General features: G+C 46.6%; 1 protein-coding gene across 9 annotated transcripts in view; it reads left to right on the top strand.

Moving 5' to 3' along the window:
• Window positions 1-27,663, top strand: part of FMNL2 (formin like 2) — a 335,632-nt gene that overhangs the window by 212,728 nt on the left and 95,241 nt on the right. For all 9 annotated transcript variants that reach the window (XM_040357955.1, XM_040357954.1, XM_040357961.1 and 6 more), the window contains exons 5-6: window positions 2,089-2,172; window positions 8,160-8,312. In XM_040357955.1, the coding sequence (XP_040213889.1) occupies window positions 2,089-2,172; window positions 8,160-8,312 (237 nt within the window). The remainder of the gene's footprint in view (window positions 1-2,088; window positions 2,173-8,159; window positions 8,313-27,663) is intronic.

Raw genomic sequence — 27,663 nt, 5'->3', positions numbered from 1 at the left:
AGCCCAACCACCAGCATCCTAGCAACCAAGGATATCGCACAGCCCAACCACCAGCATCCTAGCAACCAAGGATGCCAAACAACCCAACTACCAGCATCCTAGCAACCAAGGATGCCAAACAACCCAACCACCAGCATCCTAGCAACCAAGGATGCCAAACAACCCAACTACCAGCATCCTAGCAACCAAGGATTTTGCACAGCCCAACTGCCAGCATCTTAGCAACCAAGGACACCAAACAGCCCAACCACCAGCATCCTAGCAACCAAGGATGCCAAACAACCCAACTACCAGCATCCTAGCAACCAAGGATTTTGCACAGCCCAACCACCAGCATCATAGCAACCAAGGATGCCAAACAGCCCAACTGCCAGCATCTTAGCAACCAAGGACACCATACAGCCCAACCACCAGCATCCTAGCAACCAAGGACACCAAACAGCCCAACTGCCAGCATCCTAGCAACCAAGGACATCGCACAGCCCAACCACCAGCATCCTTGCAACCAATGACGCATGAATACATGAGAGAGTTGGCAAAAATGGCCACATCGGGTGACATCTAGAATGTCTATGTGACAAAGTATAGCATGATCAGCAAAAACATTCCAAAGCTGGTACAATGTCCAGCAGGTGTCCCTGCTAGCTGTTTCTGCTTCTTTTGATGGATTGTGGATGAGTTGCCGCAGTAAAGGGGATGCCCGGATTTTGAATGTTTTGTGGATGGGGGTGCAGCAAAAATGTCTGCCTCAGGATGTATTTAACCCATGCTCGCTCCTGTTGGGCCCCCATCTGCTTCTGGGCCCCATGGTTGCTGCATTGTTTGCTATGTCTGTATGTCTGTACTTATGCTGTTGACATCTTAACAGTCTTAATGAGGTCCCTGCTGGACTCCTTGATATTTCTAAGAAACTTTTAAGAGGATTATCCATTTTAATTGGACTGACCCTTTACCTTGATAAAATATACTTAGAATCACTTTGATCTCATAAACTGAAAAATGATATTCCACTCCATAAAACAAGGGGTCTGTTGTTTCTAAGCGCATTGGCAAGTTGAGAGACGAGGCCTTTAACAGCCTCATAAGCCAACCGCTATTACTTGCATGTCGCTTTTGTGGGCCTAGAGAAAATGCCATTTCTGACCCTTTATTAAAAGCCCAGTTCACCCCACAAATGATTACTAATAACTTTCCTTGGTATGATTCTTTTCCTGGCAACACTGGAAACAATTCTGGATAGAATTTGATCTTGGAACTTTTTAAAGAGCTGTTTAGTCAGCTTCTCTGGAATGAACAGAACTTTCACTTTATAGCAGGACAAACTAACTATTCACAGTTCCAACAAAACTCTTCGCAATTCTTGCAATGGTGTTACAGCTGTGTTCCGTCTAGAGGCCGGTCCTGTTCTTATGGACCTGTATCTTAATTTGTGATTCACAAACAAGATACGACGGCTTTTGGCTAAGATCCGACAGGCTTACGGCTTCGTACGCCTTTGGATCTTAGGCTGCAATACTTCGGCCGCCGCTGGGTGGAGTTCGCGTCGTTTTCCTGCGTCGGGTATGCTAATGAGCATTTACGGAGATCCACGATGGTTTTCGCGTTCGTTACGTCGTCGCTAGTAATTTTATCCCGTCGCAAAGTTAAGCCTTGTTTTACATGCCTTAACTTTACACGAGCCATGTTAAAGTATGGCCGGTTCCCGGTTCGAATTTCAAATTTTTTTTTTTTTGCGTAAGACGTCCGGGAATACGAAAGTACGTTACGCACGTCGCCGTTCAAAAAAATGACGTCACTTCGCGCAAAGCACGGCGGGAATTTCCTAACGGAGCATTGCGCGGGAGCGTGCCTAATTTAAATGGTACACGCCCCATTTGAATTGGGCGGGCTTGCGCCGGACATGTTTACGAAACACCGCCGCAAGTTTACAGATAAGTGCTTTGTGAATCAGGCACTTCCGCTGAAAACTTGCGGCAGTGTAACGTAAACGGGATACGTTACGCCGCCACTAGTGTACGTGAATCTGGCCCATTGTTCTCTATTTTTGGGTTTCTTCTAAATGTATCTCTCTAATTTCTGTTGTGACAGGTGGGTGAGGGAATTTCTCAATGAAGAAAACAAAGGACTGGATGTACTGGTGGAATACCTTTCCTTCGCACAATACGCAGTCACGTAAGTCAACTATTCATTTGATAAAACTTATAACACGACTTTGTATGTGTGTTTTTTAAATGTGTTTTGATTAGGCCTAGCTTAAAAAAATAATTCTAGATGTAAAAGATCTGGCAAGATTATTTCTTTTAAATAAATCTTTCCGCGGGAATACGTTTTTTTTTTCAGATCCTTCTGCCGCTCTTACCTTCGATAAAACGGTAGTCACGTGTCCTAATACTATAGCCGCCGGCATTCTGTGTCAGCCGCAAAAGATGATTTATAAAATTCTTGGATGGACGCTTCCATCTTGCTTGTGGGCACTCTGAAGCCTACAAGCAAATCCTTCCGGGATGCGGTGAATGCTGATGTCCCAGCATTCACCTCTCTATCCCGCGCATGTGCAGTTTTTTTTCCATACTATTTCTAAATACAGACGGAAAAAAGTCTGATGGGGCCCACACACTATCGGAATTTCCGATGAGAAAAGTCCATCTTTTTTCATCGGAAATTCCAATCCTGTGTACGCAGCATAAGTCCACACAATACACAAAGGCCCAGATTCAGCATAGCTTGCGCGATATTTGCGGTGGAGCAGGGCAACGATTTTGCCCTGCGCCCCCGCAAATATTTTGCGCTGCCCTCGATTCATGGAGCAGTAGCTCCGTGAACTGCGAGGGCGCGCCGGCAAATTTGCCCGGTGTAAGCGCGCGCAAGTTAAATGATCCCGCCGGGGGCGGGAATCATTTAAATTAGGCGCGCTCCCGCGCCGAGCGTACAGCACATGCTCCGTCGGGAAACTTTCCCGACGTGCATTGCGGCAAATGACGTCGCATGGACGTCATTTGCTTCAAAGTGAACGTGAATGGCGTCCAGCGCCATTCACGAAGCACTTACGCAAACGCCGTGAAATTCAAATTTCACGGCGCGGGAAGGCCAGCTATACTTTAGCATTGGCTGCTCCTGCTATTAGAAAGGGCAGCCTTGCGCTAAAGTTGCCGTACGGAAACTCCGTACCTGGCTTGCACGGGGGCCGCGCAAGTTTGTGAATCAGTTGGTAGTATGCAATTTGCATACTACACGCTGATCACAATGGGAGCGCCCCCTAGCGGCAAGCACAAGAATGCAGCCTAAAATCTGCGCCTTAAAGCGGGGGTTCACCCTGTTAAAAAAAAAAAAATGTTTTTTTTTATTAGACCATTACATTCGGCATCGTAGCGCGAGCTACGGTATGCCGGTCTTACATTTTTTATCCCCGTACTCACTGTGCTATCGATGATTGAAGAATCCGGGGAATGGGCGTTCCTATGGTGAGAGAAGGTGATTGACGGCCGGCCCTGGCACGTCACGCTTCTCCGGAAATAGCCGAAATAGGCTTGGCTATTCACGGCGCCTGCGCGCAGGCGCCGTGAATAGCCGAGACCTACTCCGGCTGTCTTCGGGGAGCGTGACGTGCCAGAGCCGGCCGTCAATCATCCTCCCTCTCCATAGGCACGCCCATTCCCCGCGGGAGTCAGAATCTTCAATCATCGATAGCACAGTGAGTACGGGGATTAAAAATTTAAGACCGGCATACCGTAGCTCGCGCTACGATGCCGAAAGTAATAGTATAATGATGTGAAGGAGGGTGAACCACCGCTTTAAGTGCCTTATGCCGCGCAGATTTTAGGCTGCAGTCGGTGTAACGAGGTTCCTGAATCAGGAGCACTCGTTACACCGGAGCAAGTAAGCAATTGCGCCGTGTAACTTATGGTTACATGAGCGCAATTGCTTCTTGAATCTGGGCCAAAGAGAAAATGATGACCAGCCAATGCAGCATTAGCAGCCGTGGTCATCAAAGGCACCTACAGCTTGAACATTTATAATCTAGGTCCGTTGTTTGTGTGCAATTCATGTTCCCCGTCTTAAAATAAAAATTTGGCAGCAGCCGCAGCATTATTCACTTTCCAGAAATCTGCCATGGTGGAAAAATTCCATTTTTAATGGAATTACTAACATTTGAAAATGGCACACAGCACAAAGGCCCCCTTGTCTGCCGGTAGCTGTGTATGAGTAAACATGACCCAACATGCCGCTTGGTCACTGGGACGGAGACAAAATTAATTAGCGAAAATCTAATAAAGTTGTGTGTTATGCCTCTTTTTCTGAGAAGTCACAATGGATAAAGTCCAGTGTACCCTCATAATTGACATTTACTGAACAGTAGCAGTAAAATCTACATGGAGGAAGAGCAATGGGCTTTTTAATGAGCCAGTGCAAGGAACAAAGCCCAGTAATCTTTAGCAACCAATCAGGGTGCAGATTACTGTCATAAAATTGGTTACTGACATAGGGGCATATTCTTAAAGATCTGAGGCGGCGGAACGTATGTCCTTTACGTTACGCCGCCGCAAGTTTAAGTGGCAAGTGCCTGATTCCCAAACCACTTACCTGTAAACTTGCGGCGGCGTAGCGTAAAGTCCACCCGCGCAAGCACTCCTAATTCAAATGATCCTGGTAGGGGGCGTGGATCATTTAAATTAGGCGCGCTCCCGCGCCGATCGTAATGCGCATGCTCTGTCGGGTAAATTACCCGACGTGCATTGCGCTAAATGACGTCTCACGGACGTCATTTGTTTTGACGGTAACGTAAATGGCGTGCATCGCCATTCACGGACGACTTACGCAAACGACGTTAAATTTTCAAATTTCGACGTGGGAACGACGGTCATACTTAACATTGAGTACGCCACCTAGGGGGCATGTTTATCTTTACGCCGCGTATCGCTTACGGAAACGACATAAAATCACTACGACGGGCAAGCGTACGTTAGAGAATCGGCGTGACTAGTCATTTGCATATTCTACGCTGACCGCAAAGGAAACGCCACCTAGCGGTCAGCGTAGATATTGCAGCCTAAGATACAATGGCGCAGGCCGTCGTATCTTAGGCATGTTTAAGTGTATCTCAGTTTGAGAATACACTTAAACATAGGACGGCCTTAGAATCGGACTTACGTCGGCGTATCTTCTGATACGCCGGCGTAAATTCTTTGAGAATATGGCCCATAGTTCTGATTGGTTGCTGTGCTTTGATAAGAGGATCAAATAGGCACCCTGCCTCGCTAAGCAGGAATTACAGCCTGTATGGACAAACAGAAAAAATGGCTGCTCAAATATACACAATTAGCCGGATTCAGAAAGACTTACGCCGGCGTATCAGTAGATACACCATCGTAAGTCCGAATGCGCCCCGTCGTATGTTTGCGCGCATTCTTAAAATGAGATACGCCTCACTGTTGCTAAGATACGACCGACGTAAGTCTCCTACGCCGTCGTATCTTATGTGCATATTTACGCTGGCCGCTAGGGGCGTGTACGTGGATTTACGCGTCGGATATGTAAATGAGCAAGATACGCCGATTCACGAACGTACGTACGCCCGTCGCAGTAAGCTACGCCGTTTACACAAGACATATGCCGGCGTAAAGATAAACCACCAAAAAGATGGCGCAGCCCATGCAAGGTATGGACGACGGAACAGCCGCCGTATTTTATGTCGTTTGCGTAAGCGTACGTGAATGGGGCTGGGCGTAGGTTACGTTCACGTCGAAAGCATTGAGCCGACGTCGTTTCGTAGGGAGTATTTGCGACGTGATTCTGAGCATGCGCGCGGATGCGCCGTACAAACGGCCCTCATTTACATGGGGTCACGGTTAATTTAAATGTAGTCCGCCCACTACATGCCTACTTTGAATTAGGCGGGGTTACGCCAGCCCATTTGCGCTACGCCGACGTAACTTATGGAGCGAGTGCTTTGTGAATACTGTACTTGCCTCACTATGTTACGTCGACGTAGTGCAAATGGGATGCGCTACGCCGGCCAAAAGATACGCCAATGTATCTGAATCTGGCCCTATATCACCAAAAGTATTGGTACGCCTGCCTTTACACACACATGAAATTTAATGGCATCCCAGTCTTAGTCCGTAGGGTTCAATATTGAGTTGGCCCCTTTGCAGCTATAACAGCTTCAACTCTTCTGGGAAGGCTGTCCACAAGGTTTAGGAGTGTCTATGGGAATGTTTTACCATTCTTTCAGAAGGTCAGACACTGATTTTGGACAAGGCCTGGCTCACAGTCTCCGCTCTAATTCATCTGAAATTTGTTCTATCAGGTTGAGGTCAGGACTCTGTGCAGGCCATGCAAGTTCCTCCACCCCAAACTCACTCATCCATGTCTTTATGGACCTTGCTTTGTGCAATTGTGCGCAGTCATGTTGGAACAGGAAGGAGCCACCCCCAAACTGTTCCCACAAAGTTGGGAGCATAAAATTGTCCAAAATGTCTTGGTATGCTGACGCCTTAAGAAGTCCAACCCCTGAAAAACAACCCCGCACCATAATCCCCCTCCACCAAATGATTTGGACCGGTTCACAAAGCAAGGTCCATAAAGACATGGATGAGCAAGTTTGGGGTGGAGGAACTTGACTGGCCTGAACAGAGTCCTTACCTCAACCCCATAGAACACCTTTGGGATGAATTAGAGTGGAGACTGTGAGCCAGGCCTTCTCGTCCAACATCAGTACCTGACCTCACTAATGTGCTTCTGGAAGAATGGTCAAACATTCCCATAGACACACTCCTAAACCTTGTGGACATTCTTCTCAGAAGAGTTGAAGCTGTTATAGCTGCAAAGGGTGGACCAACTCAATATTGAACCCTATGGACAAAGACTGGGATGCCATTAAAGTTCATGTGCGTGTAAAGGCAGGTGTACCAATACTTTTGGTAATATAGTGTATATTTACAAACTCTATGTATAAACAGAGCTTTAAAAACTTTAATACACAATGATGCGTATATATTTTTTTCATATATCTAACTACTACTTAGACATACTGGGCTAGATTCAGATACATCGGCGTATCTGTCCGCCCGGCGTGACGTATCTGAGATACGTTACGCCGCTCTAACTTTGGGCGCGAGTTCTTTATTCAGAAAGAACTTGCGCCCTTAGTTACGGCGTAGTAACGTATCTGTTGCGGCGTAAGGCCTAGTAATTCAAATGGGGATGTTGGGGGCGTGTATTATTTAAATCTAACTTGACCCCGTGTTTTTGATGTATTATTTGAACGGCGCATGCGCCGTCCGTAAAATATCCCAGTGTGCATTGCTCTAAATGACGTCGCAAGGACGGCATTGCTTTCGACGTCCAGCCGTATTCGCAAACGACTTACGCAAACGACGTAAAATTTCAAAACTCGGCGCGGGAACGACGGCCATACTTAACATTAGCTACCCCTCATATAGCAGGGGTAACTATACGCCGGAAAAAGCCGAACGCAAACGACGTAAAAAAAAAAGCGCCGGGCGGTCGTTCGTTTCTGAATCGGCGTAAATCCTCATTTGCATATTCCTCACATAAAAATACGGAAGCGAAACCTAGCGGCCAGCCTGGAATTGCAGCCTAAGATCCGACGGTGTAAGACACTTACACCTGTCGGATCTTAGGGATATCTATGCGTAACTGATTCTCTGAATCAGTCGCATAGATACGACCGGCGGAACTCAGAGATACGACGGCGTATCTCTTTCTGAATCCGGCCCATAAAGCGTAGTTTTCCAGGAAAAAAGGAAGGTCTGCTTAATAAATTAGGGCCCCAATCACTTCTTGAGATAGGAGCTTTCCAATCATGTGATCGCCTGGACAGCCAATCACGGTGGTTACATGATCATAAACCCCGCCTCCCTGCCTGGAGTTTGCATGTTCTCCATGTGCCCATGTTGGTTTCCTCTGGGTACTCTGGTTTACTCCAAAGACATTCTGGTAGTCTAATTGGCTCCTGTTTAAATTGGCCCTAGTATTTGGGACCTTAGATTGTAAGCTCCTTGAGGGCAGGGACTGATGTGAATATATACATAAAGCTCTGTGTAAATTGATGGGGCTATATAAGTACCTATAATAAATAAATGAACTAAAATTTGTAGCCATCTTTCCATTTTAATTTATTGATTTATTTCCCTTAGGTTTGATTTTGAGTGTCTGGAGAATAATGTAGAAAACAATGTTGACAAGTCAAAACATTGGAGCCGGTCCATTGAGGACTTACATAGAGGTGGTAACCTACCTTCTCCTGTTGGGAATAGTATTACTCGGTCGGGCAGACATTCTACCTTAAGGTAAGTTATTTGAGTTAATTCTTTGTGTATATATTATTATTTTTATTATTATACAGGATTTATATAGCGCCAACAGTTTGCGCAGCGCTTTACAACATCAGGGAAGACAGTACAGTTACAATACAATTCAATTCAGGAGGGATCAGAGGGCCCTGCTCGTTAGAGCTTACAGTCTAGAAAGGAGGGTCAAGTGGAACAAAGGGTAGTATATGTGGGGGGTGATCAGATGGACAAAATTAAAATACAGTTGTTAGATGTGGGTAGGATAGGCTTCTCTGAAGAGGAGGGTTTTCAGGGATCCTCTAAAAGCTAATAAAGAAGGAGATAGACGGATAGTTTGGGGTAAGGAGTTCCATAGGCTTGGAGAGGCTCTGGAAAAGTCCTGTAGACGAGCATGGGAGGAGGTGATGAGAGAGCTAGAGAGCAGGAGGTCTTGAGAAGAACGAAGAGAACGATTAGGTTGGTATTTAGAGACTAGGTCAGTGATGTAGCTGGGGGCAGAGTATATATGAGATGTTCCATGTTTTTCACTTTGGTTGCCTGGATTTGAGAAAAATACCAATTTGCGCCCAATTTCTACAACAAAAGTAGACAGAATAACTACAAGAATGTCTGTGTGCCATATTCAGTGTCCTGAGTAATGAATCTGTTCATGAAACATGGATACAACCAGCCTCAATTGTATCTAGGATTGTTGAGGGGTGTACAAGGGGATGTAACCAATGAAGACAAGAAAAAAAGTACCGTATATACTCGAGTATAAGCCGAGTTTTTCAGCACATTTTTTTGTACTGTCTTATACTCGAGTCTCACTGTGTCCATCTGCAGCCTCATGCGCCTGATCTTCCAGCGCTGTGACGTGCAGTCTAGTCGTCGGCCATCCAGTGTAACAAAGCCCCGCCTCCTCCACGTCCCTGATAGGCGGAACACTTAGGCCTCGAACACACGACCGAACATGTCTGCTGAAACTGGTCCGGCGGACCAGTTTCCGCGGACATGTTCGGTCGTGTGTACGGCCGACCGGACAATTTTCCGGCGGATCGGACAGGTTTCCAGCGGACGAATGTTTCTTAGCATGCTAAGAAACATGTCCGCTGGAAGCCTGTCCGTCGGACATGTTCGGTCGTCTGTACGACTCACCGGACATGTCCGCTCGGCCGAAAGCCCTCACATGCGTCAAAGTGATTCGACGCATGTGTGGAAGCATTGACCTTCCAGGGTCGCGCATGTCGCCGCGTCATCGTCGCAGCCATGGCGCGGCCACGTCACCGCGTATCCTGTCCACGGGGAATTTGGTCTGATGGTGTGTACAGCCATCAGACCAAATGATCCCAGCGGACATGGCCGATGAAAACCGTCCGCGGACTGTTTTCATCGGACAGATCCGGTCGTGTGTACGAGGCCTTACTCACTGCTGGCAAACTGAATTGGTGTTCCGTCACGGACAAGGACAAGGAGGCATGGCTTTGTTAAACTGGACGGCCGCTGCCTACACTGACTGCATGTCACAGCGCCGATGTTATGGAGATCAGGTACATGAGGCTGCAGATGGACACAGTGAGGCAGGGAGATGGACATAGTGAGGCAGGGAGATGGGCACAGTGAGGCAGGGAGATGGGCACAGTGAGGCGGCAGATGGACACAGTGATCACCCAGAGAGGAATGTGTTTTATTTCTCAACAAAAGTGGAGTTACATTTTAACTTTCCAAAGTGCTCTTTTGTATATTACAGTAGTACCTTGAATTACAAGCATAAATTGTTCCAGAAGCATGCTTGTAATCCAAAACACTTGTACTGTATATTAAAGCGAGTTTCCCCATAGCAATCAATGGAAACTCAGATAATTACAGTGGAACCTCGGATTGCGAGTAATGCGGTTAACGAGCGTTTCACAACACGAGCACTGTAATTGTAAAAATTCTAATGCCGGGGTCACACAATCGTTTTTCGGCATGAAAGAAAACGTTGTTTTTCAGCATGTCCAAAAAACGAAGTTTTTCCAACTTCAATATTAAAAACGATGTTGCCCACACACCATCGTTTTTGAAAAATGATGAACAAAGCGCTGTGACGTACAACACGTACGACGGCACTCTAAAGGGGAAGTTCTATTCGCCTTTGAGCTGCTTTTAGCTGATTCTGTGTTAGTAAAAGACGATTCGCGCTTTTCTGTCTGTTACAGCGTGATGAATGTGCTTACTCCATTATGAACGGTAGTTTTACCTGAACGAGTGCTCCAGTCTCATAACTTGCTTCTGGGAATGCGCGGGTTTAAAACGTCGTTTTAGCCCACACACGATCATTTTTAACAACACGAAAAACGACATTTTAAAAAAACTACTGGAAAAAATGCAGCATGTTCGAATTTTTTCTCGCAAAACAAGCAGGATTCAGGCCAAAGTGGTGTGCAGTACCGCGTTTGGCCTGAGGTGGGGGGGCGCCGGAGCCGATCAGCGCTGTTTGGAAATGCACAGAAAGGCCTGAGGACAGCTCGGCTGACCTCAGCAAACCTCAGAAAGGCTCGGGAACGGAGTCTTTCCAAAGGTTTATCCGAACCGATCATGTGTACAGGGCATTAAGCTAAAAAGACGCTTTGGCTGGATTCTCCCTTTAAATGTATTATTTTTATGCCCGCCATAAACTCCTAATTTACCAGACTTGTGAGCACTAAACTATTTGAAGAGACAGCACGTGCAAATAAGCCTCCATTACTAGTGTACATTGCTGCGTAAGTGTAAAATCAATAGAGCTGTCGCAGGGTTTGCTGATGTATGGAAACCATGTATTGACTGGGAATGGCGTGACTTCTGTAAACTGCAGTGCAGCAGAGATCACATGATGATTAACATGGATAGTTTAAAGTGCAGTCACAACAGATGTTAGACACGTATTATATGGATTGTCTGCTGCTTTGATTTTACAGAGAAAATGTCACTAACTAAATCATATATTTACGGCGTGAGGTTTATTAGCGTTTTTCCAAGTATTGCCATTATAGCTTTCCCAGCATTCAGTGCTAGACGCTCATTGATTAGGTGATGGACATTTTTCTTAACAGTATGCAGTGGACAAGAACTAATTTGCAGGATACAGTTAAAACTCTGAAAGAGAAGAAGGTATTTCTGGGTAATGGTGTCTTTCATGACAGGTCTGAGTGCCTGCACTTCCCAACCCATCTACGGAGTTTGAAAACATCTTATGGCCCTCCAGAACAGAAACACCAACCTTACTTGGCCTTGGTGAGGGTGGTGATTTTGGTTAGTATTTGAAGTGCCACAGTAGGGACTTCACTGGTGTTCAGATGGGGTGCAGCAGGCTAAAATGTAGCTGTCTATAGGTCATTGTTTTGGTTCAGCAAAGGCCTTGTGATCTTTTTAAAAACTCATAGCTAGATTCAGAGACAGTTACGCCGGTGTATCAGTAGATACGCCGTTGTAACTCTGAATCTACGCCGTCGTAAATTTAAGCATATTCTGGAAACCAGATATGCTTAAATTAGGCTAAGATACGAACGGCATAAGTCTCCTACGCCGTCATATCTTAGGGTGCATATTTACGCTGGCCGCTAGGTGGCGCTTCCGTTGATTTCGGCGTAGAATATGCAAATGAGCTAGATACGCCGATTCAGAAACGTACGTGCGCCCGGCGAATTTTTTTCGCTTGCGTAAGGCTTTTTCTGGCGTAAAGTTAGTCGAACAACTAGCTGGCCTAGCAAATGTTAAGTATGGCCGTCGTTCCCACGTCGAAATTTGAAAATTTTACGTTGTTTGCGTAAGTCGTCCGTGAATGGGGCTGGACGTAATTTACGTTCACGTCGAAACCAATAAGTCCTTGTGGCGTACTTTGGAGCATGCGCCGTTCGTTAAAAATGTCAATCACGTCGGGTCACCAGTCATTAACATAAAATACGCCCCCCTGTTCCACATTTGAATTAGGCGCGCTTAGGCCGGCCCATTTACGCTATGCCGCCGTAACTTAGAAGGCAAGTGCTTTGTGAATACAGCACTTGCCTCTCTGACTTACGGCGGCGTAGCGTATATGCGATACGCTACGCCACCTCAAAATTAAGCCAGTCTATCTGAATCTGGCTATCAGTGTTTGAAACATTAAAGTGTTACTAATCCCACAACAGTAAAATCAGTCTGTATCTGTAGTAAACCATGCTTGTTACACTCACTGTGTTACCTAAGGGGTTAATCCTCTGCATTGTGTAAATAGGTTGTTTGATCCTCCCTTTCTTCCACAGTCCCCAATCCATCTGCTGATAGTACAGAGTCTTGGGGGCGCTCTTCACATGCTAAGTTTGATGTGTATTACTAAAGAGTTTTTTTTTCTGGGAGGGTGCATGTGATCAGCACAGGGCCAATCGGCACTGTCCAGACAGAAAGTCAGGGGAGGAGTCATGCAGCCTCATAGGACAGTCAGAGGAGATTGAAAACTTCTCCTACAAGCTTTAAAGTGGTTCTAAAGGCAGAAGGTTTTTTATCGTAATGTATTTTATGCATTAAGATAAAAAACCCTTCTGAGTGCAGCAGCCCCCCTCAGCCTCCCTAATACTTACCTGAGCCCCATCTCGATCCAGCAATGTTGCATGAGAGGATGGGTGAAAATGTAGTGCTAAAACCTGTTGTACAATAACAGTGCACAAAAAAGATGAATATTCTAATAAACATTCAAAGAAAAGTGAATCAAAAAGTCCCACATGGTGAATGTAAAACTAGTCCAATGACATGAATCGAATCCTGAAGAAAGAAACACAATTAAAGTCCACAGTCAACAAGTAGTGATCCTCAGGTGAATGAATGTTAAGAGCAGATGATATGTGGGACATCCAAGATGGCGTATCTTCACTAATAGATAAGAATAAATACTTTTACCGAGACTGGTGGACCCAAGTGTCAGCGACAACGAGTCAATATAGCATGGATATCCAGATCGGTGAATCACCGAAACGATCAAAGGAGATGGTGGTGGTGGTGTCTCCGAAGGATCTCATAAAGAAAGAGCAGATGACCCAATTGGATAGCCAAAAAGACTCACATCCGAGCAGGATATGTAGAGAAAAATGGGGCTCCAATAGTGCAGATCAAAAAAGTAGGTTGATTATAAAAACCAACATACATGAATTAAAACATGATCACGAATAAAAAGTGGGGAGCGATGAACCTTGCCCAACGAGTTTCGTCCTACTAGGACATCTACAGGGGCATCTGAGAGACTTGGCTGTCTGGGACTCTCCCTCCTAAATTGGCTGAGACACAGTAGTGGTGAAGGCTAACCGCTAAGTGCCTGCGCTGCCATTTGACGGTTCTTAAATAGGTAATGGGTGGGGTCACCAGGTGATGTCACACGGTGGCACCACCCCCTTGTGACGTCACCGACCCAGCATGCATATCATCTGCCTTTTCAAACTAAAGAATGCAAGATTTAGTGCACTAAAACACTTTTGGAAGTTAAATTGGAAGAAAACCCCAACTATAACTATTCTTAAAAAAAAAATTACCACCCCAACAAACTTTGGAAACAGAAACCAGGTTGTTAACATCTCTTACATTAGGAACTATAGGAAAGATTTTAATTAATTGATGTTGCTCTTTGCTTGAACTTTCTGGTTGTTAAGGAGTGGGTCGAGAAGCCAGCCGATGCGTCCTTAACAACGGATGAGTCATTAGCTGTCAACAAACTTCCCAGCTGATTGTAAAAAAAAAAACTTTACCGACAATATAAAAAAAGTGTAAAAAAAATGTCATGGGGGCCCCCTCCAATCCATACCAGGCCTTACAGGTCTAGTATAGATTTTGAGGGGAACCCCATGCTCAAAAAAAATGGCGTGAGGTCCCCCCCAGAATAGGCTAACCGCTAAATGCCTGCTCTGCCATTTGACAGTTCTTAAATAGGTAATGGGTGGGGCCACCAGGTGGCATCACCCAGTGGCACCACCCCCTTGTGATGTCACCGACCCAGCATGCATATCAGCTGGCTTTTCAAACTAAAGAATGCAAGATTTAGTGCACTAACACACTTTTGGAAGTTAAATTGGAAAAAAAAACCCAACTATAACTATTCTTTTGAAAAAAAGTTCCCACCCCAACGAACTTCGGAAATAGAAACCAGATTGTTAAAGGATCACTAAAGTTAATTATTTGTTTTTTAACCACTTGCCGCCCGCCAATGACAGATTGACGGCGGCAAAGTGGTTGTAGAATCCTGACCAGACGTCATATGACGTCCTCAGGATTCTGAGCCGCTGTGCGCCCCCGGGGGCGCGCATCGTGGCGATCGTTGTTGCGGGGTGTCAGTCTGACACCCCGCAACACCGATCTCGGTAAAGAGTCTCTCACGGAGACTCTTTACCACGTGATCAGCCGTGTCGAATCACGGCTGATCACTATGTAAACAGGAAGAGCCGTTGATGGCTCTTCCTCACTCGCGTCTGACAGACGCGAGTATAGGAGAGCCTATCGGCGGCTCTCCTGACAGGGGGGGTTCGCGCTGATTGTTTATCAGCGCAGCCCCCCCTCGGATCGCCACACTGGACCACCAGGGAAGCCCACCCTGGACCACCAGGAAAGGGCATATATAAAAAAAAAAGGCTGTAAAAAAAAAAAAAGGCTGTAAAAAAAAAAAAAAAAAAAAGCATTAAAAAAAAAAGATGCCAATCAGTGCCCACAAATGGGCACTGACTGGCAACATAGGTAAATCAGTGCCGCCCCAGTGTCCATCAGTGCCACCCCACATTGTCCATCAGTGCCACCCTACAGTGTCCATCAGTGCCACCCTACAGTGCCCATCCATGCCCAGTGCCCACCTATCAGTGCCCATCTGTGCCACCCATAACTAGCCATCAGTGCCACCCATAAGTGCCGCCCATGAGTGCCCATCTGTGCCGCCTATGAGTGCCCAGTGCCGCCCATGAGTGCCCATCAGTGCTGCCCATGAGTGCCCATCAGTGCCGCCCATGAGTGCCCATCAGTGCCGCCTATGTGTGTGCCCATCAGTGCCGCCTATGTGTGCCCATCAGTCCCGCATACAAGCGCCGCCAATCAGTGCCACCTCATCTGTGCCCGTCAGTACTACCTCATCGATGTCCATCAGTGCCATCTCATCTGTGCCCATCAGTGCCGCCATATCTGTGCCCGTAATTGAAAGAGAAAACTTACTTATTTACAAAAAAATTAACAGAAAAAAATAAAAACGTATTTTTTTTCAAAATTTTCAGTCTTTTTTTAGTTGTTTTGCAAAAAAAAACGCAGAGGTGATCAAATACCACCAAAAGAAAGCTCTATTTGTGGGAAAAAAAGGACGCCAATTTTGTTTGGGTACAGTGTAGCATGACCGCGCAATTGCCATTCAAAGTGCGACAGTGCTGAAAGCTGAAAATTGGCTTGGGCGGGAAGGTGTATACGTGCCCTGTATGGAAGTGGTTAAATGACAAACATCTTATACTTTCCTCCACTGTGCAGCTCGTTTTGCACAGAGTGGCCCCGAACCTGGTCCCTCGGCGGCTGTCTCGGCTTCCCCCCGCAAGGATTTAACACCTTCATGCGAGCGAGCTCACATGGTGTTGAGTTCTTGCAGGCGTGCGGCCCCGCCATAGCCGCCGACTGTTTCACTCGGCCCCGCCCCCCGGCGCTACGTCATTGGATGTGATTGACAGTAGCGCTAGCCAATGGCTGCGCTGCTTTAAATCAACCAATGAATGAGCCGGGAAGACGGCTGAGAAGCCTGCGCATTCACGGCACTTTTGAGGGGTCAGGTAAGTTATGGGGGTTCGGGGGGCCTCTAATCCGCAGATGTTTTTTCACCTTAATGCATAGAACAACCCCTTTAACATCTCTTACATTAGAAACTATAGAAAAGATTTTAGACTGGAGTTCTTCTTTGCTTGAACTTTTGAGCCCCCGTGTTCCCTTACCCTGCGGCCATTCTGAAGATCCATACGTCTTTTATATAACTGCCGCTGTTGTTGCTTTTCTTTTAATAAAAAAACATGTTAGCTTCTCCCTGTATTGACAGATGGAGGCACGTGACTTTAATGTTTAGTCTAGGAGAAATAAATGTTCTGTATAAATAAGGCGCATATTCCTTCTGGGTGAAAAGGCATCGCTCTATGGGGACGCGCCGCATTATGAAGTTACCACCTCAAACTTCTGTGTATACTCTGTTGCCATGTCAATGCATGCAATCTCTTATGCCACAAATTATATTATCTGTCCCCAGTGGGTTACTTTTCTACTCTTTTTACACAGCATTTTCTTCAGCTTAATGAAAATGTATTAACTCTTTCAGAGGTGATTTTTTTTTATTTTTTTGCCAATTTAGGTCAGTTGACTTATTTGCTGTTGCTAATTCATTATGTATATTAGCAGGGAGGTAATGTTTCCATAACCATCGCTTTATCACTATTGACAGTCATCAACAGTTTAGAATTATTGCTACTGTCGCCCAATCAGCTAGCAGTCACTATGGCGTCTATTTATTTACAATTTGCTGGGGGTATACCTCAGAATTCACACAGCCGTCACAAATAATCCCTCTAATGTATTTAACCACTTAAGACCCGGACCATTATGCAGGTTAAGGACCTTGCCCCTTTTTGCGATTCGGCACTGCGTCGCTTTAACTGACAATTGCGCGGTCGTGCGACGTGGCTCCCAAACAAAATTGGCGTCCTTTTTTTTCCCACAAATAGAGCTTTCTTTTGGTGGTATTTGATCACCTCTGCGGTTATAAATTTTTTGCGTTATAAACAAAAATAGAGCGACAATTTTGAAAAAAATTCAATATTTGTTGTTATAATAAATACCGTATTTATCGGGCTATAACGCGCCCCGGTGTATAGCGCGCACCCCCGAATTTGAAGGAAGATTCCTGCAAAAAAAAAAAAACTTAGTTTGGATGCCCCTCGTCGGTGTCTTGCCCGTCGTCCATCGCGTCCTGCCCGTCGTCCAGCGCGTCCATCGGCGGCCTCGTCCGGTCTGGCGTCCTTCTGCGGCCATCCCCGCTCGATCCCCGCTTCCGCGCTCTGTTCGAACCACTGCGCCAACATATACCGAGCGGAGTACACTCATGTATAGTCGGGCGAGCTTGGCTCCTCTCGCGTAAACGACGTACAGGACGCACACGACGTGACCGCGAGAGGAGCCGAGCCTGCCCGACTATACCCGAGTGTACTGCGCTCGGTATATGTCGGCGCAGTGGTTTGAACAAAGCGCGGGAAGCGGGTATCGGCGTATATCGCGCACCCACAAATTTGCCCTGTTTTTCAGGGCAAAAAAGTGCGCGGTATACGCCGATAAATACGGTATCCCCCAAAAAGATATAAAAAAACATTTTTTTCCTCAGTTTAGGCCGATACGTATTCTTCTACCTATTTTTGGTAAAGAAAATCGCACATACCACACAGTGCGCATGATTGTGCACGTACCACACAGTGCGCATGATTGTGCACACCACACAATGCACATGATTGTGCACTTACCACACATTGTGCATGATTGTGCACCAACTACACAGTGCACATACCACACAGTGCACATGATTGGTCCTTTACAGTGCCTGACCTCACAAATGCGCTTCTGGAAGAATGGCCAAACATTCCCATAGACACACTGCTAAACTCAATATTGAACCCTACAGACTAAAGCCTCGTACACACGATCGGATTATCCAATGAGAATTGTGTGATGACAGCCTGTTGGCGGAAAATCCGACTGGACAATTGTTGTCGGATTTTCCGCCGACAAATGTTGGATGGCAGGCTTTAAAATTTCCCGTGGACAATTGTCTGTTGTCGGATTATCCGATCGCGTGTACACAAATCCATCGGACAAAAGTCCAAAGTACAAACACGCATGCTCTGAAGCAATGCTCACCAAACACAACATTAGCATAAGTTGCCCAAAGGGTGGCGCTATAGAGCAGAAAAAACACGTAGTTTTGTGTTTGTTGACCGACAATTGTATGCAAGACAAATTCCTGGCCAACACCCTTCGGACAAAAGTCCTAGGCTTTTTTGCAGAAAATCCGATCGTGCGTACGAGGCTTTAGAGTGGGATGCCATTAAAGTTCATGTGTGTAAAGGCAGGTGTCCCAATACGTTTGGTAATATAGTGTATATGTAGAAGATGAATTCCAGGTATGAATAATTTCCCTCTGTCTATGGCTGGCTTCATGTGCTTGTAGGCCGTGTTTACTCCTACCACAAAAACATAACTTCCCGCTCATTTCTTCGTTTCCAGCCTCCTCTCATCTCTCTCTATGGAAGGAAGTGTGGCTCCTGTATGTAGAATGCACAATGTAATTACATTTTTTGGTGAAGGATTAATGGGGTCCATCCCACCTTCACACACAAGACTTATTAGACTGTAGAATTCAGAAGCCCATTTGAACTGTGATATACGGTATTTAAGAAATGGAGCCTCATTTATCAGAGCCATCAGCAGTTTCCCTGGGGAGATCTATGTGGATGAAATGTATGTGTTGGCAGATGTAGACTTTCCTGTGTGGGGATATACGGAGCTCTACAGATTTATAGATATTAACCATTTCCCCGATCAGATGTGAATGATCCCAGGTCACACCACTCACCTGATTCCAAATAAGAGGGCCGCACACTGAAAACGTTCTACTCCAGCCAACGTTTATTTCAATGAAAGCACGCTGTGCCCTTCCACCCAAAGCTGATTGTACACATAGGGGCAGATCCACAAAGATCTGCCCCGGCGCAGCGTATTTGAGATACGCTACGCCGCCGTAACTTACTTTTTTTGGTTTGAATCCTGAAATAATGTGCGCGGTAAGTTACGGCGGCGTAGTGTATCTCAGCGAGTAGGGGGGCGTGTTTCATTTAAATGAAGCGCGTCCCCACGCCGAACGAACTGCGCATGCGCCATCCCTAAATTTCCTGCCATGCATTGCGCTAAATGACATTGCAAGGACATCATTGTTTTGACGTGGACGTAAATTACGTCCAGCCCGATTCACGGACGACTTACGCAAACAAATTTTTTTTTTAAATTATACGCGGGAACGACAGCCATACTTAACATTGAGTACGCCACCAAACAGCAGCTTTAACTATACGCCGGGAAAAGCCGACTAGAGACGACGTAAAAGAATGCGACGGCCACTCGTACGTTCGTGGATCGTTGGAAATAGCTAATTTGCATACTCGACGCAGATTACGACAGGAACGCCACCCAGCGGACGCCGAAGAATTGCATCTTAGATCCGAAGACGTACGCCTGTCGGATCTAACCCAGATGCCGTCGTATCATGTTTTGAGGATTCAAAACAAAGATACGACGCGGGAAATTTGAAAGTACGTCGGCGTATCAGTAGATACGGCGGTGTACTCGCTTTGTGGATCTTCCCCACACTGTGTAGTTTGTGCACAATCATGCGCACTGTGAGGTATGTGCACAATCATGCGCACTGTGAGGTATGTGTACAATCATGCGCACTGTGTGGTGTGCACAATCATGCGCAATGTGTGGTACGTGCACAATCATGCGCACTGTGTGGCGTGTTCACAATCATGCGCACTGTGTGGCGTGTGTACAATTATGCGCAATATGTGGCGTGTGCACAATCATGCGCACTGTGTGGTGTGTGTACAATCATGCGCACTGTGTGGCGTGTTCACAATCATGCGCACCGTGTGGCGTGTTCACAATCATGCGCACCGTGTGGCGTGTTCACAATCATGCGCACCGTGTGGCGTGTTCACAATCATGCGCACCGTGTGGTGTGAACAAGCCCTAAATGTCATCTAGTTTTGGGTTCTCATCTACTATGCGGTGCTTCCTTTATTCTTGTGTGTTTATGACTCAGCGGGTTGTGGATTTCTAGGAATGTCTGTGTCATTGTGTACACAGCACTACGTCTGATGGTGATATTACTACACAGGAAGTACACGTCACCCTCAGTCATTACCGAGTGATTGGATCGGTATGATAAATTGTGGACCATTGCCATGTAATGTCATTATCACTATTTCTCGGTTACAGATCAGTTGGTTATAAATTCCAGTCCGTATTGACACAGCGGTCATTAGAATTTATGAGATAACAATTTCTTTGTTCTACCGAAAGTCACTTGCAAAAATGATTTCTTAGGGCGGGATACAGAAAGCACTTACGCCGACGTATCTACTGATACGCCGCGTAAGTGCACGGATGCGCCGTCATATCTATCTGCCTGATTCAGCAAGTAAGATACGCCTGAATTTTGGCTTCATACGACCGACGTAAGTATCCTACGCCGTCGTATCTTGTGCGCATATTTACGCTGGCCGCAAGGGGCGCTTCCATTGATTTACGCGTTGAATATGCAAATGACCGAGATACGCCGATTCACGAACGTACTTGCGCCTGTCGCATGAGTATACGCCGTTTACGTAAGGCGTACGTCCGGCGTAAAGTTAAAACACCTATAGGGAGGCGCATCCCATGCAAAGGTATGGACGACGGAACAGCCGTCGGATTTTACGTCGTTTACGTAGTACTACGTGAATAGAGCTGGGCGTAGGTTATGTTCAGTGATTCGGCGTATCTTAGGCGTTCAATCCGACGTGATCTGTTCATTCGGCCCTTCATTTGCATGGGGTCACAGTTAATTTAAATGTATCACGCCCACTACCTTCCTACTTTGAATTAGGCGGACTTATGCTGGCCAAGTTACGTTACGCTGGCACAATGTAGGGAGCGAGTGCTTTGTGAATACTGCTCTTCCCTCTCAGAGTTAGGTTGGCGTAGCGCATATGAGATGCGCTACGCCGGCACAAAGATGCGCCGATCTACCTGAATCTAGCCCTTAATGTTTGCTCTGTCTCCTGAGCTTCTTATCAGAAATATCAGCCCTAGAATATGAGATATGGGGGCCCTAAAATCCCAAAACCAGAGAACAAGTATGAACTCTGGTCACAAAATTCCATGCCAGTGTTTTGCCGAAATGTGTCCCCCTGGCGGATAATGCCCACCCTGGACAGCGCAGGCGCAGCGCTCTAGCTCCGAAAATTACCGAACATGAAGAGCTGTGCATGAGCTATAGACTGCGCCTGCGCAATGAACAGGGCATAGTGACAGTCGTTGCCGGACAACTGTCACTATGGTATACACACACACGGAGCAGTAAGGCTGCTTTCGCAATGATCAGTGTTTTTTATGTTTTTGCGTTACTAAAGCGCATGTCCGTTAAATTCTATGGAGCTCTACACACTGGTCAATTTCGGGTTCATTGCGTTTGTTTAAAGTCCTTCTTGCTGCAATTTTGATGCATGTTTGGTGTGGTAAAGAAAACGCACCTCCCCATTGAAATGAATAAAAAACCCATCATGAATAGAAAAAACACAACATTTTGCATCTGTGAAAAAAGAACACGTGACTCAAAAACCGCACCAAAAATGCAGGTGCGGGTGCGTTTTTGAGTCACGTGTTCTTTTTACACAGGTGAAAAACGCACCGGAAACGCATATGCGTTTTTATCATGTTTTTGCAGTGGAAAAGTGTGCAAGTAGCCTTATCCTGTTAGGTCCCTAAAGGGGTTTAAAGCCATGGTGCCCAACCTGTGGTCTGGGGGCCACATGCAGCCCTTTGGCACCTACTGTGTAGTCCTCAGAACCCGCCAGGATGTAGTCAGTGTTTTAGGTGCCTTGGTGCTTACATAAAAACAATTAAAGCTGAACTCTGGGGAGAATAAAAAACAGGGAGGAGAAACCGAGAGATCTCTTAGTAAAAGCAACACACTTTACACACATTACAGATAGTTAGGGACACATTTAACCCCTTTATCTCCTCTGATGTTAGCCCCTTCCCAGCCAGTGTCATTAGTACAGTGACAGTGTATATTCGAATCACTGCTCACTATATTAGGCCTCATGCACGCTGGACGTTTTTTGACGTTTTTACAGCTGCTGTTTTTGGCAGTAGACGTTTTTTTCTACAGTCAATTAACTCTCCATCATGTTATCCTATGTGTCCACGCACACATAGGCACACATAGGCAGTAAAAAAAAAACAAAAAAAATAGTGGGTTCCGAGAGACGTTTTTCAGCTGTAAAAACTCTCTAACGCTAATAAACGCTGATAAACGTCAATAAACGCTGATAAACGCTCAAAAACTTCACTCACCAGTGTTTTTTAACGTTTTTGATCCATTAAAAAAAAATGTCTTCAACCAAAGAACGCTAAAAAACGCTAACGCGGAAAAACACTAATAAACGCTACTGAAAAAACTTTGAAAAAAGTTGAAAAACTCACTAAGCTACTGGCGTTTTTATGAAGTTATTTTTTTTTTTACATTAAATTTATAAAGTTATTTTAACGTCCAGTGTGCATGAGGCCTTAATGTCACTGGTGATGTTAGTGTCAGTTAAGCCGGCCATACACTGCCGGCCATACACTGATTTCTTTCCTGCAACCACGGGTTGCAGGAAAGAAATTTGCTTGATGTAGGAATTACTCCTGCCAGACCATTGTCTTCTCCCAGTGGCGGATGCTGCCCCCAGCAGGAGAAGGCAGTAATTATTGCTAGCGGCAATAGCAGCCGCTTGCGATAATAGTAAGATAATTCAGCAGGCTGGTTGTACCCAAGTTGATAGATCGATCAAGTTGGTACATTCAGCCTGCCCATTAACAGATTGAATCTCAGGCGATTCATGCTTTAGACATCCTTTAACCACTTGCCGACCGCTGCGCGCCAATATAGGTTGGCACAATGGCAGCGGTGGGCAAATGGGCGTACCTGTACGTTCCCTTTAATTTGCCATACAGCTGGCGCTTGCACGCCCGCTGCCTGCTCCATGACCGTGCCCGCTGGACCCACGGACTCGATGTATGCCGGCGGCCCGCGATCGTGACATGGAGAGGCAGAACGGGGAGATGTAAACAAAGCATTTCCCTGTTCTGCCCAGTGACACGACAGGGATCTACTGCTCCCTGTCATCGGGAGCAGCGATCGCTGTTATGTCAGTGGTAGCCCATCCCCCCCACAGTTAGAATCACTCCCAAGGACACACTTAACCCCTTGATCGCCCTCTAGTGTTTAACCCCTTCCCTGCCAGTGTCATTTACAAATAGCCCCAAAATAGTGTCAAAAGTTTCCGATCTGTCCGCCATAATGTCGCAGTCCTGATAAAAATTGCCGATCGCCGCCATTACTAGTAAAAAAAAATAATAGTAAAAATGACATAAATCTATCCCCTATTTTGTAGACACTATGGCCCGGATTCACAAAGCACTTACGCCGACGTATCTCGATATACGCCGCGTAAGTGTAACTATGCGCCGTCGTATCTGTGCGCCGTGCCCACAGAACTAGATACGCCTGAAAATAGGCTTCATCCGACCGACGTAACTTTCCTATGCCGGCGTATCGTGGGTGCATATTTACGCTGGCCGCCTCATTGCAAATATGCAAATGAGGGAGATACGTTGATTCACGAACGTAGTTGCGTCTGGCGCATAATATACGTGGTTTGCGTAAGGCTTACGTCCGGCGTATAATTATTCCCCATCTATGAGGCGCAACTCAAGCAAAGATATGGACCAGGGAACACAGGCGTCGTATTTTACGTTGTTTACGTAGTAGTACGTGAATAGGGCTGGGCGTAAGTTACGTTCACGTCGTAGGCAGTGATCCGTCGTATCTTAGGGAGTAGTTCCGACGTGATTCTGCGCATGCGCACTGGGTTGCGTCCACGGGACGGCGCATGCGCCGTACGTTATTCATATCTTTATGACGCTCAGTCCATCATTTACATGGGGTCACGCCTCATTAGCATGGCTCACTCCCACTTCCACCTACGCTGGCTTACGCCGAGGAAACCTAGTGTAGATTTTGGGGCGAGTGCTTTGTGAATCCAGTGCTTGCATCTGTGCGCTGCGTCGGCGTAGCGTATATTAGATACGCTACGCCCGCATTAATATGCGCCGATGTATGTGAATCCGGGCCTATAACTTTTGCGCAAACCAATCAATATACACTTATTGTGATTTGTTTTACCAAAAATATGTAGAAAAATACGTATCGGCTTAAACTGAGGAAATTTTTTTTTTTTATATATATATATATTTTTGGGGGGGATATTTATTATAGCAAAAAGTAAAAAATATTGCTTTTTTTTTAAATTGGCTAAATTTTTTTGTTTATAGCGCAAAAAATAAAAACCTCAGAGGTGATCAAATACCACCAAAAGAAAGCTCTATTTGTAGGAAAAAAATTACCTCAATTTTGTTTGGGTGCAACGTCGCACGACCGCGCAATTGTCAGTTAAAGCGACGCAGTGCCGTATGGCAAAAGGTGCTTTGGTCAGGAAGGGGAGGAAATCCTTCCGGGGCTGAAGTGGTTAATATAGGCAACAGTGTTAAGTCAGCCATACATTCAGCTGGTTCAGAAGGGACTGGCCAAATTTCGATCCATGCATGGGCAGGGAAATTGAACGGAAGTTGATCTATTGACTGACTTCTGTACAACCCCCCTGTCAAATTTTCCCCGCTTGACAAGTGCAGCCGGCTATAGCCAGACTCAATTTGCCTTACCTAAGCAACTTAACTAAAATTGTGGCTTTCCGTCTATTCCTCCCCAGACTGTATCTCTGTCAGGAAGCCATCACAATACAAGGCTGAATTCTGTGTAATGAGCAGTCCCAGCAGGACACACACCATTGCAGGGTAGGATGAAGTCATGCAGCCAGGGGCAGTATCACGGGCAATGTTGCTCTGGTGACTGGTGGTGGGCTTGGAGCTTCTGCGCTCACTTTTCGCAAACCATTGACGGACATCAAAATCATATTTTTAATCAGCAAGAGAATGACATCTACCTCCCAAATTATTGATGTGATGGAGCATCTCTGAGGAAGGAAAATGTTATCTCCGCGGTTATAAGCACATGAAATATTTATAATTATAAACACACTATTGGAAAGAATATATATAGCTGCGCTAATTGTAAAGACAAACAAATAGGGGGGGAGTGACTAAATCACCACCTCCGTTAAGCCTCGTACACACGATAGGTTAACCAGAGGACAACGGTCTGAACTATAAACTGAAGGGGCCAGATTCCTCAAGAGATACGACGGCGGATCTCCTGATCCGCCGTCGTATCTGTGAGACCCGACAGTCGGATCTGTGAGATCCCACGGTCGGAGCTATGCGACTGATTCATAAGAATCAGTTCCGCATAGATCTCCCTAAGATCCGACTGGTGTAAGTGACTTACACCAGTCGAATCTTAGGCTGTAATCTCCCGCCGGCCGCTAGGTGTCGTCGCTTTTTTTTACACGTCGCATATGCAAATGAGGAGAACCGCCGATTCACGTCCGTACGCCCGCCCGTCGCTCTTTTTCAACGTCGTTTGCGTTCGCCTTTTTCCGGCTTATAGCTACCCCTGCTAATATGAGGGGTAGATAATGTTAAGTATGGCCGACTTGCCGCGCCGAGTTTTAAATTTGTTACGTCGTTTGCGTAAGTACGTCGGGAATACGGATGGCCGTAAGTAACCTAGCCGCCGCTAACAATGACGTCCTAGCGACGTCATTTGGAGCATGCGCACTGGGCTTTTTCGCCGGCGGCGCATGCGCAGTTAAATCGGCGCGGGAACGCGCCTGATTTAAATTGTACACTCCCCCTAGCCGCGGAATTTGCATTCCGCCGGGGGGAGTCAGGATCCGACGGTGCAATTTGCGAGGTAAGTGCTTTATGAATCATGCACTAGCCTCGCTAAATTGCATTGGCGGATCGTAAAACAGGTAGATCTGGCGGATCTAAAGATCTGCTGATCTACATGAATCTGGCCCAAGGACTTGTGAATAAATGGTTGTGGAACGAATCATTTGAGTTTCCATTATTTCTTATGGGGAAATTCGCTTTGATATACAAGTGCTTTGGATTACAAGCATGTTTCTGGAACGAATTATGCTCACAGTCCAAGGTTTTACTGTACTTACAAGAACATTCTTTTTGTGTGGCTTTGTTTTAGTCCACAGAACACTCCAAGAGTTCCTGTTCACTGGGTACGCCCTCCCCGGTATCCCTCTGGCCAATACATAGGTGCACATTGACAGTCCACCCAGGCGTTCTAGGGCAGGGGTCTCCAGCCCCCGGTCCGCGGCCCACTACCGGGCCGTAGCCCATTTGCAGCCGGACCGTGAAGGCTGCACTTTCAGGGGTCCGGCAGGAGCGGGCGAGCAGAAAGATGACATTACCTCTCACGGCCTGCCCCGCATCACAGCTGTTCCGCCCACACAGCCGGCCGGGAACACAACACTGTCTGAGGTGTGTGAGAGCAGAGAGATGATGTCATCTCTCACCGCCTGCCCTGCCCCACCACCATCCAGTCCTCACAGCCGGCGCGATCACTACATGGAGGTGCGGCGGCCGAGAAATGAAATATCTCACTGCCCGACCCCCAGTGCCGCATGTTTTTTTACAATCCTTTTATCTTGGCATTGCTGATATCCTGCAGTCCCTTTCCCTTTGCATCCACTCCAGTGATAGAGCCATACCTAAATGAACTCTACCTAAGTATAGCAGCTCCATCTTCACCTGGCTAGTGACAGTCCCCCACCTGGCTAGTGACAGTCCCCCACCTGGCAAGTGACAGTCCCCCACCTGGCAAGTGACAGTCCCCCACCTCGCTAGTGACAGTCCCCCACCTGGCAAGTGACAGTCCCCACCTGGCTAGTGACAGTCCCCCACCTGGCTAGTGACAGTCCCCCACCTGGCAAGTGACAGTCCCCACCTGGCAAGTGACAAGCTATATCTGATGGCAAGTGACAGTCCCCACCTGGCAAGTGACAAGCTACATCTGATGGCAAGTGACAGTCCCCACCTGGCAAGTGACAGTCCCCCACCTGGCAAGTGACAGTCCCCCACCTGGCAAGTGACAGTCCCCCACCTGGCAAGTGACAGTCCCCCACCTGGTAAGTGACAGTCCCCCACCTGGCTAGTGACAGTCCCTGACCTGGCAAGTGACAGTCCCTGACCTGGCAAGTGACAGTCCCTGACCTGGCAAGTGACAGTCCCTGACCTGGCAAGTGACAGTCCCCACCTGGCTAGTGACAGTCCCCCACCTGGCAAGTGACAGTCCCCACCTTTCAAGTGACAGTCCCCACCTTCCAAGTGACAGTCCCCACCTGGCTAGTGACAGTCCCCCACCTGGCAAGTGACAGTCCCCCACCTGGCAAGTGACAGTCCCCACCTTCCAAGTGACACTCCCCATCTGGCAAGTGACAAGCTACATCTGATGGCAAGTGACGTGGCAAGTGACACTCGGGGTTCCCACTAATTCTGCTTTACGGTGAGTTGAACTATTTCTTTTTTATTACAATGTAATAATAGAAATTAT

This window comes from Rana temporaria, chromosome 6, assembly GCF_905171775.1.
Source record: "Rana temporaria chromosome 6, aRanTem1.1, whole genome shotgun sequence".
In the NCBI taxonomy this organism is placed as follows: Eukaryota; Metazoa; Chordata; class Amphibia; order Anura; family Ranidae; genus Rana; species Rana temporaria.
The sequence above is the reverse complement of the archived record's forward strand: the minus strand, read 5'-3'. Positions and strand labels throughout refer to the sequence as shown.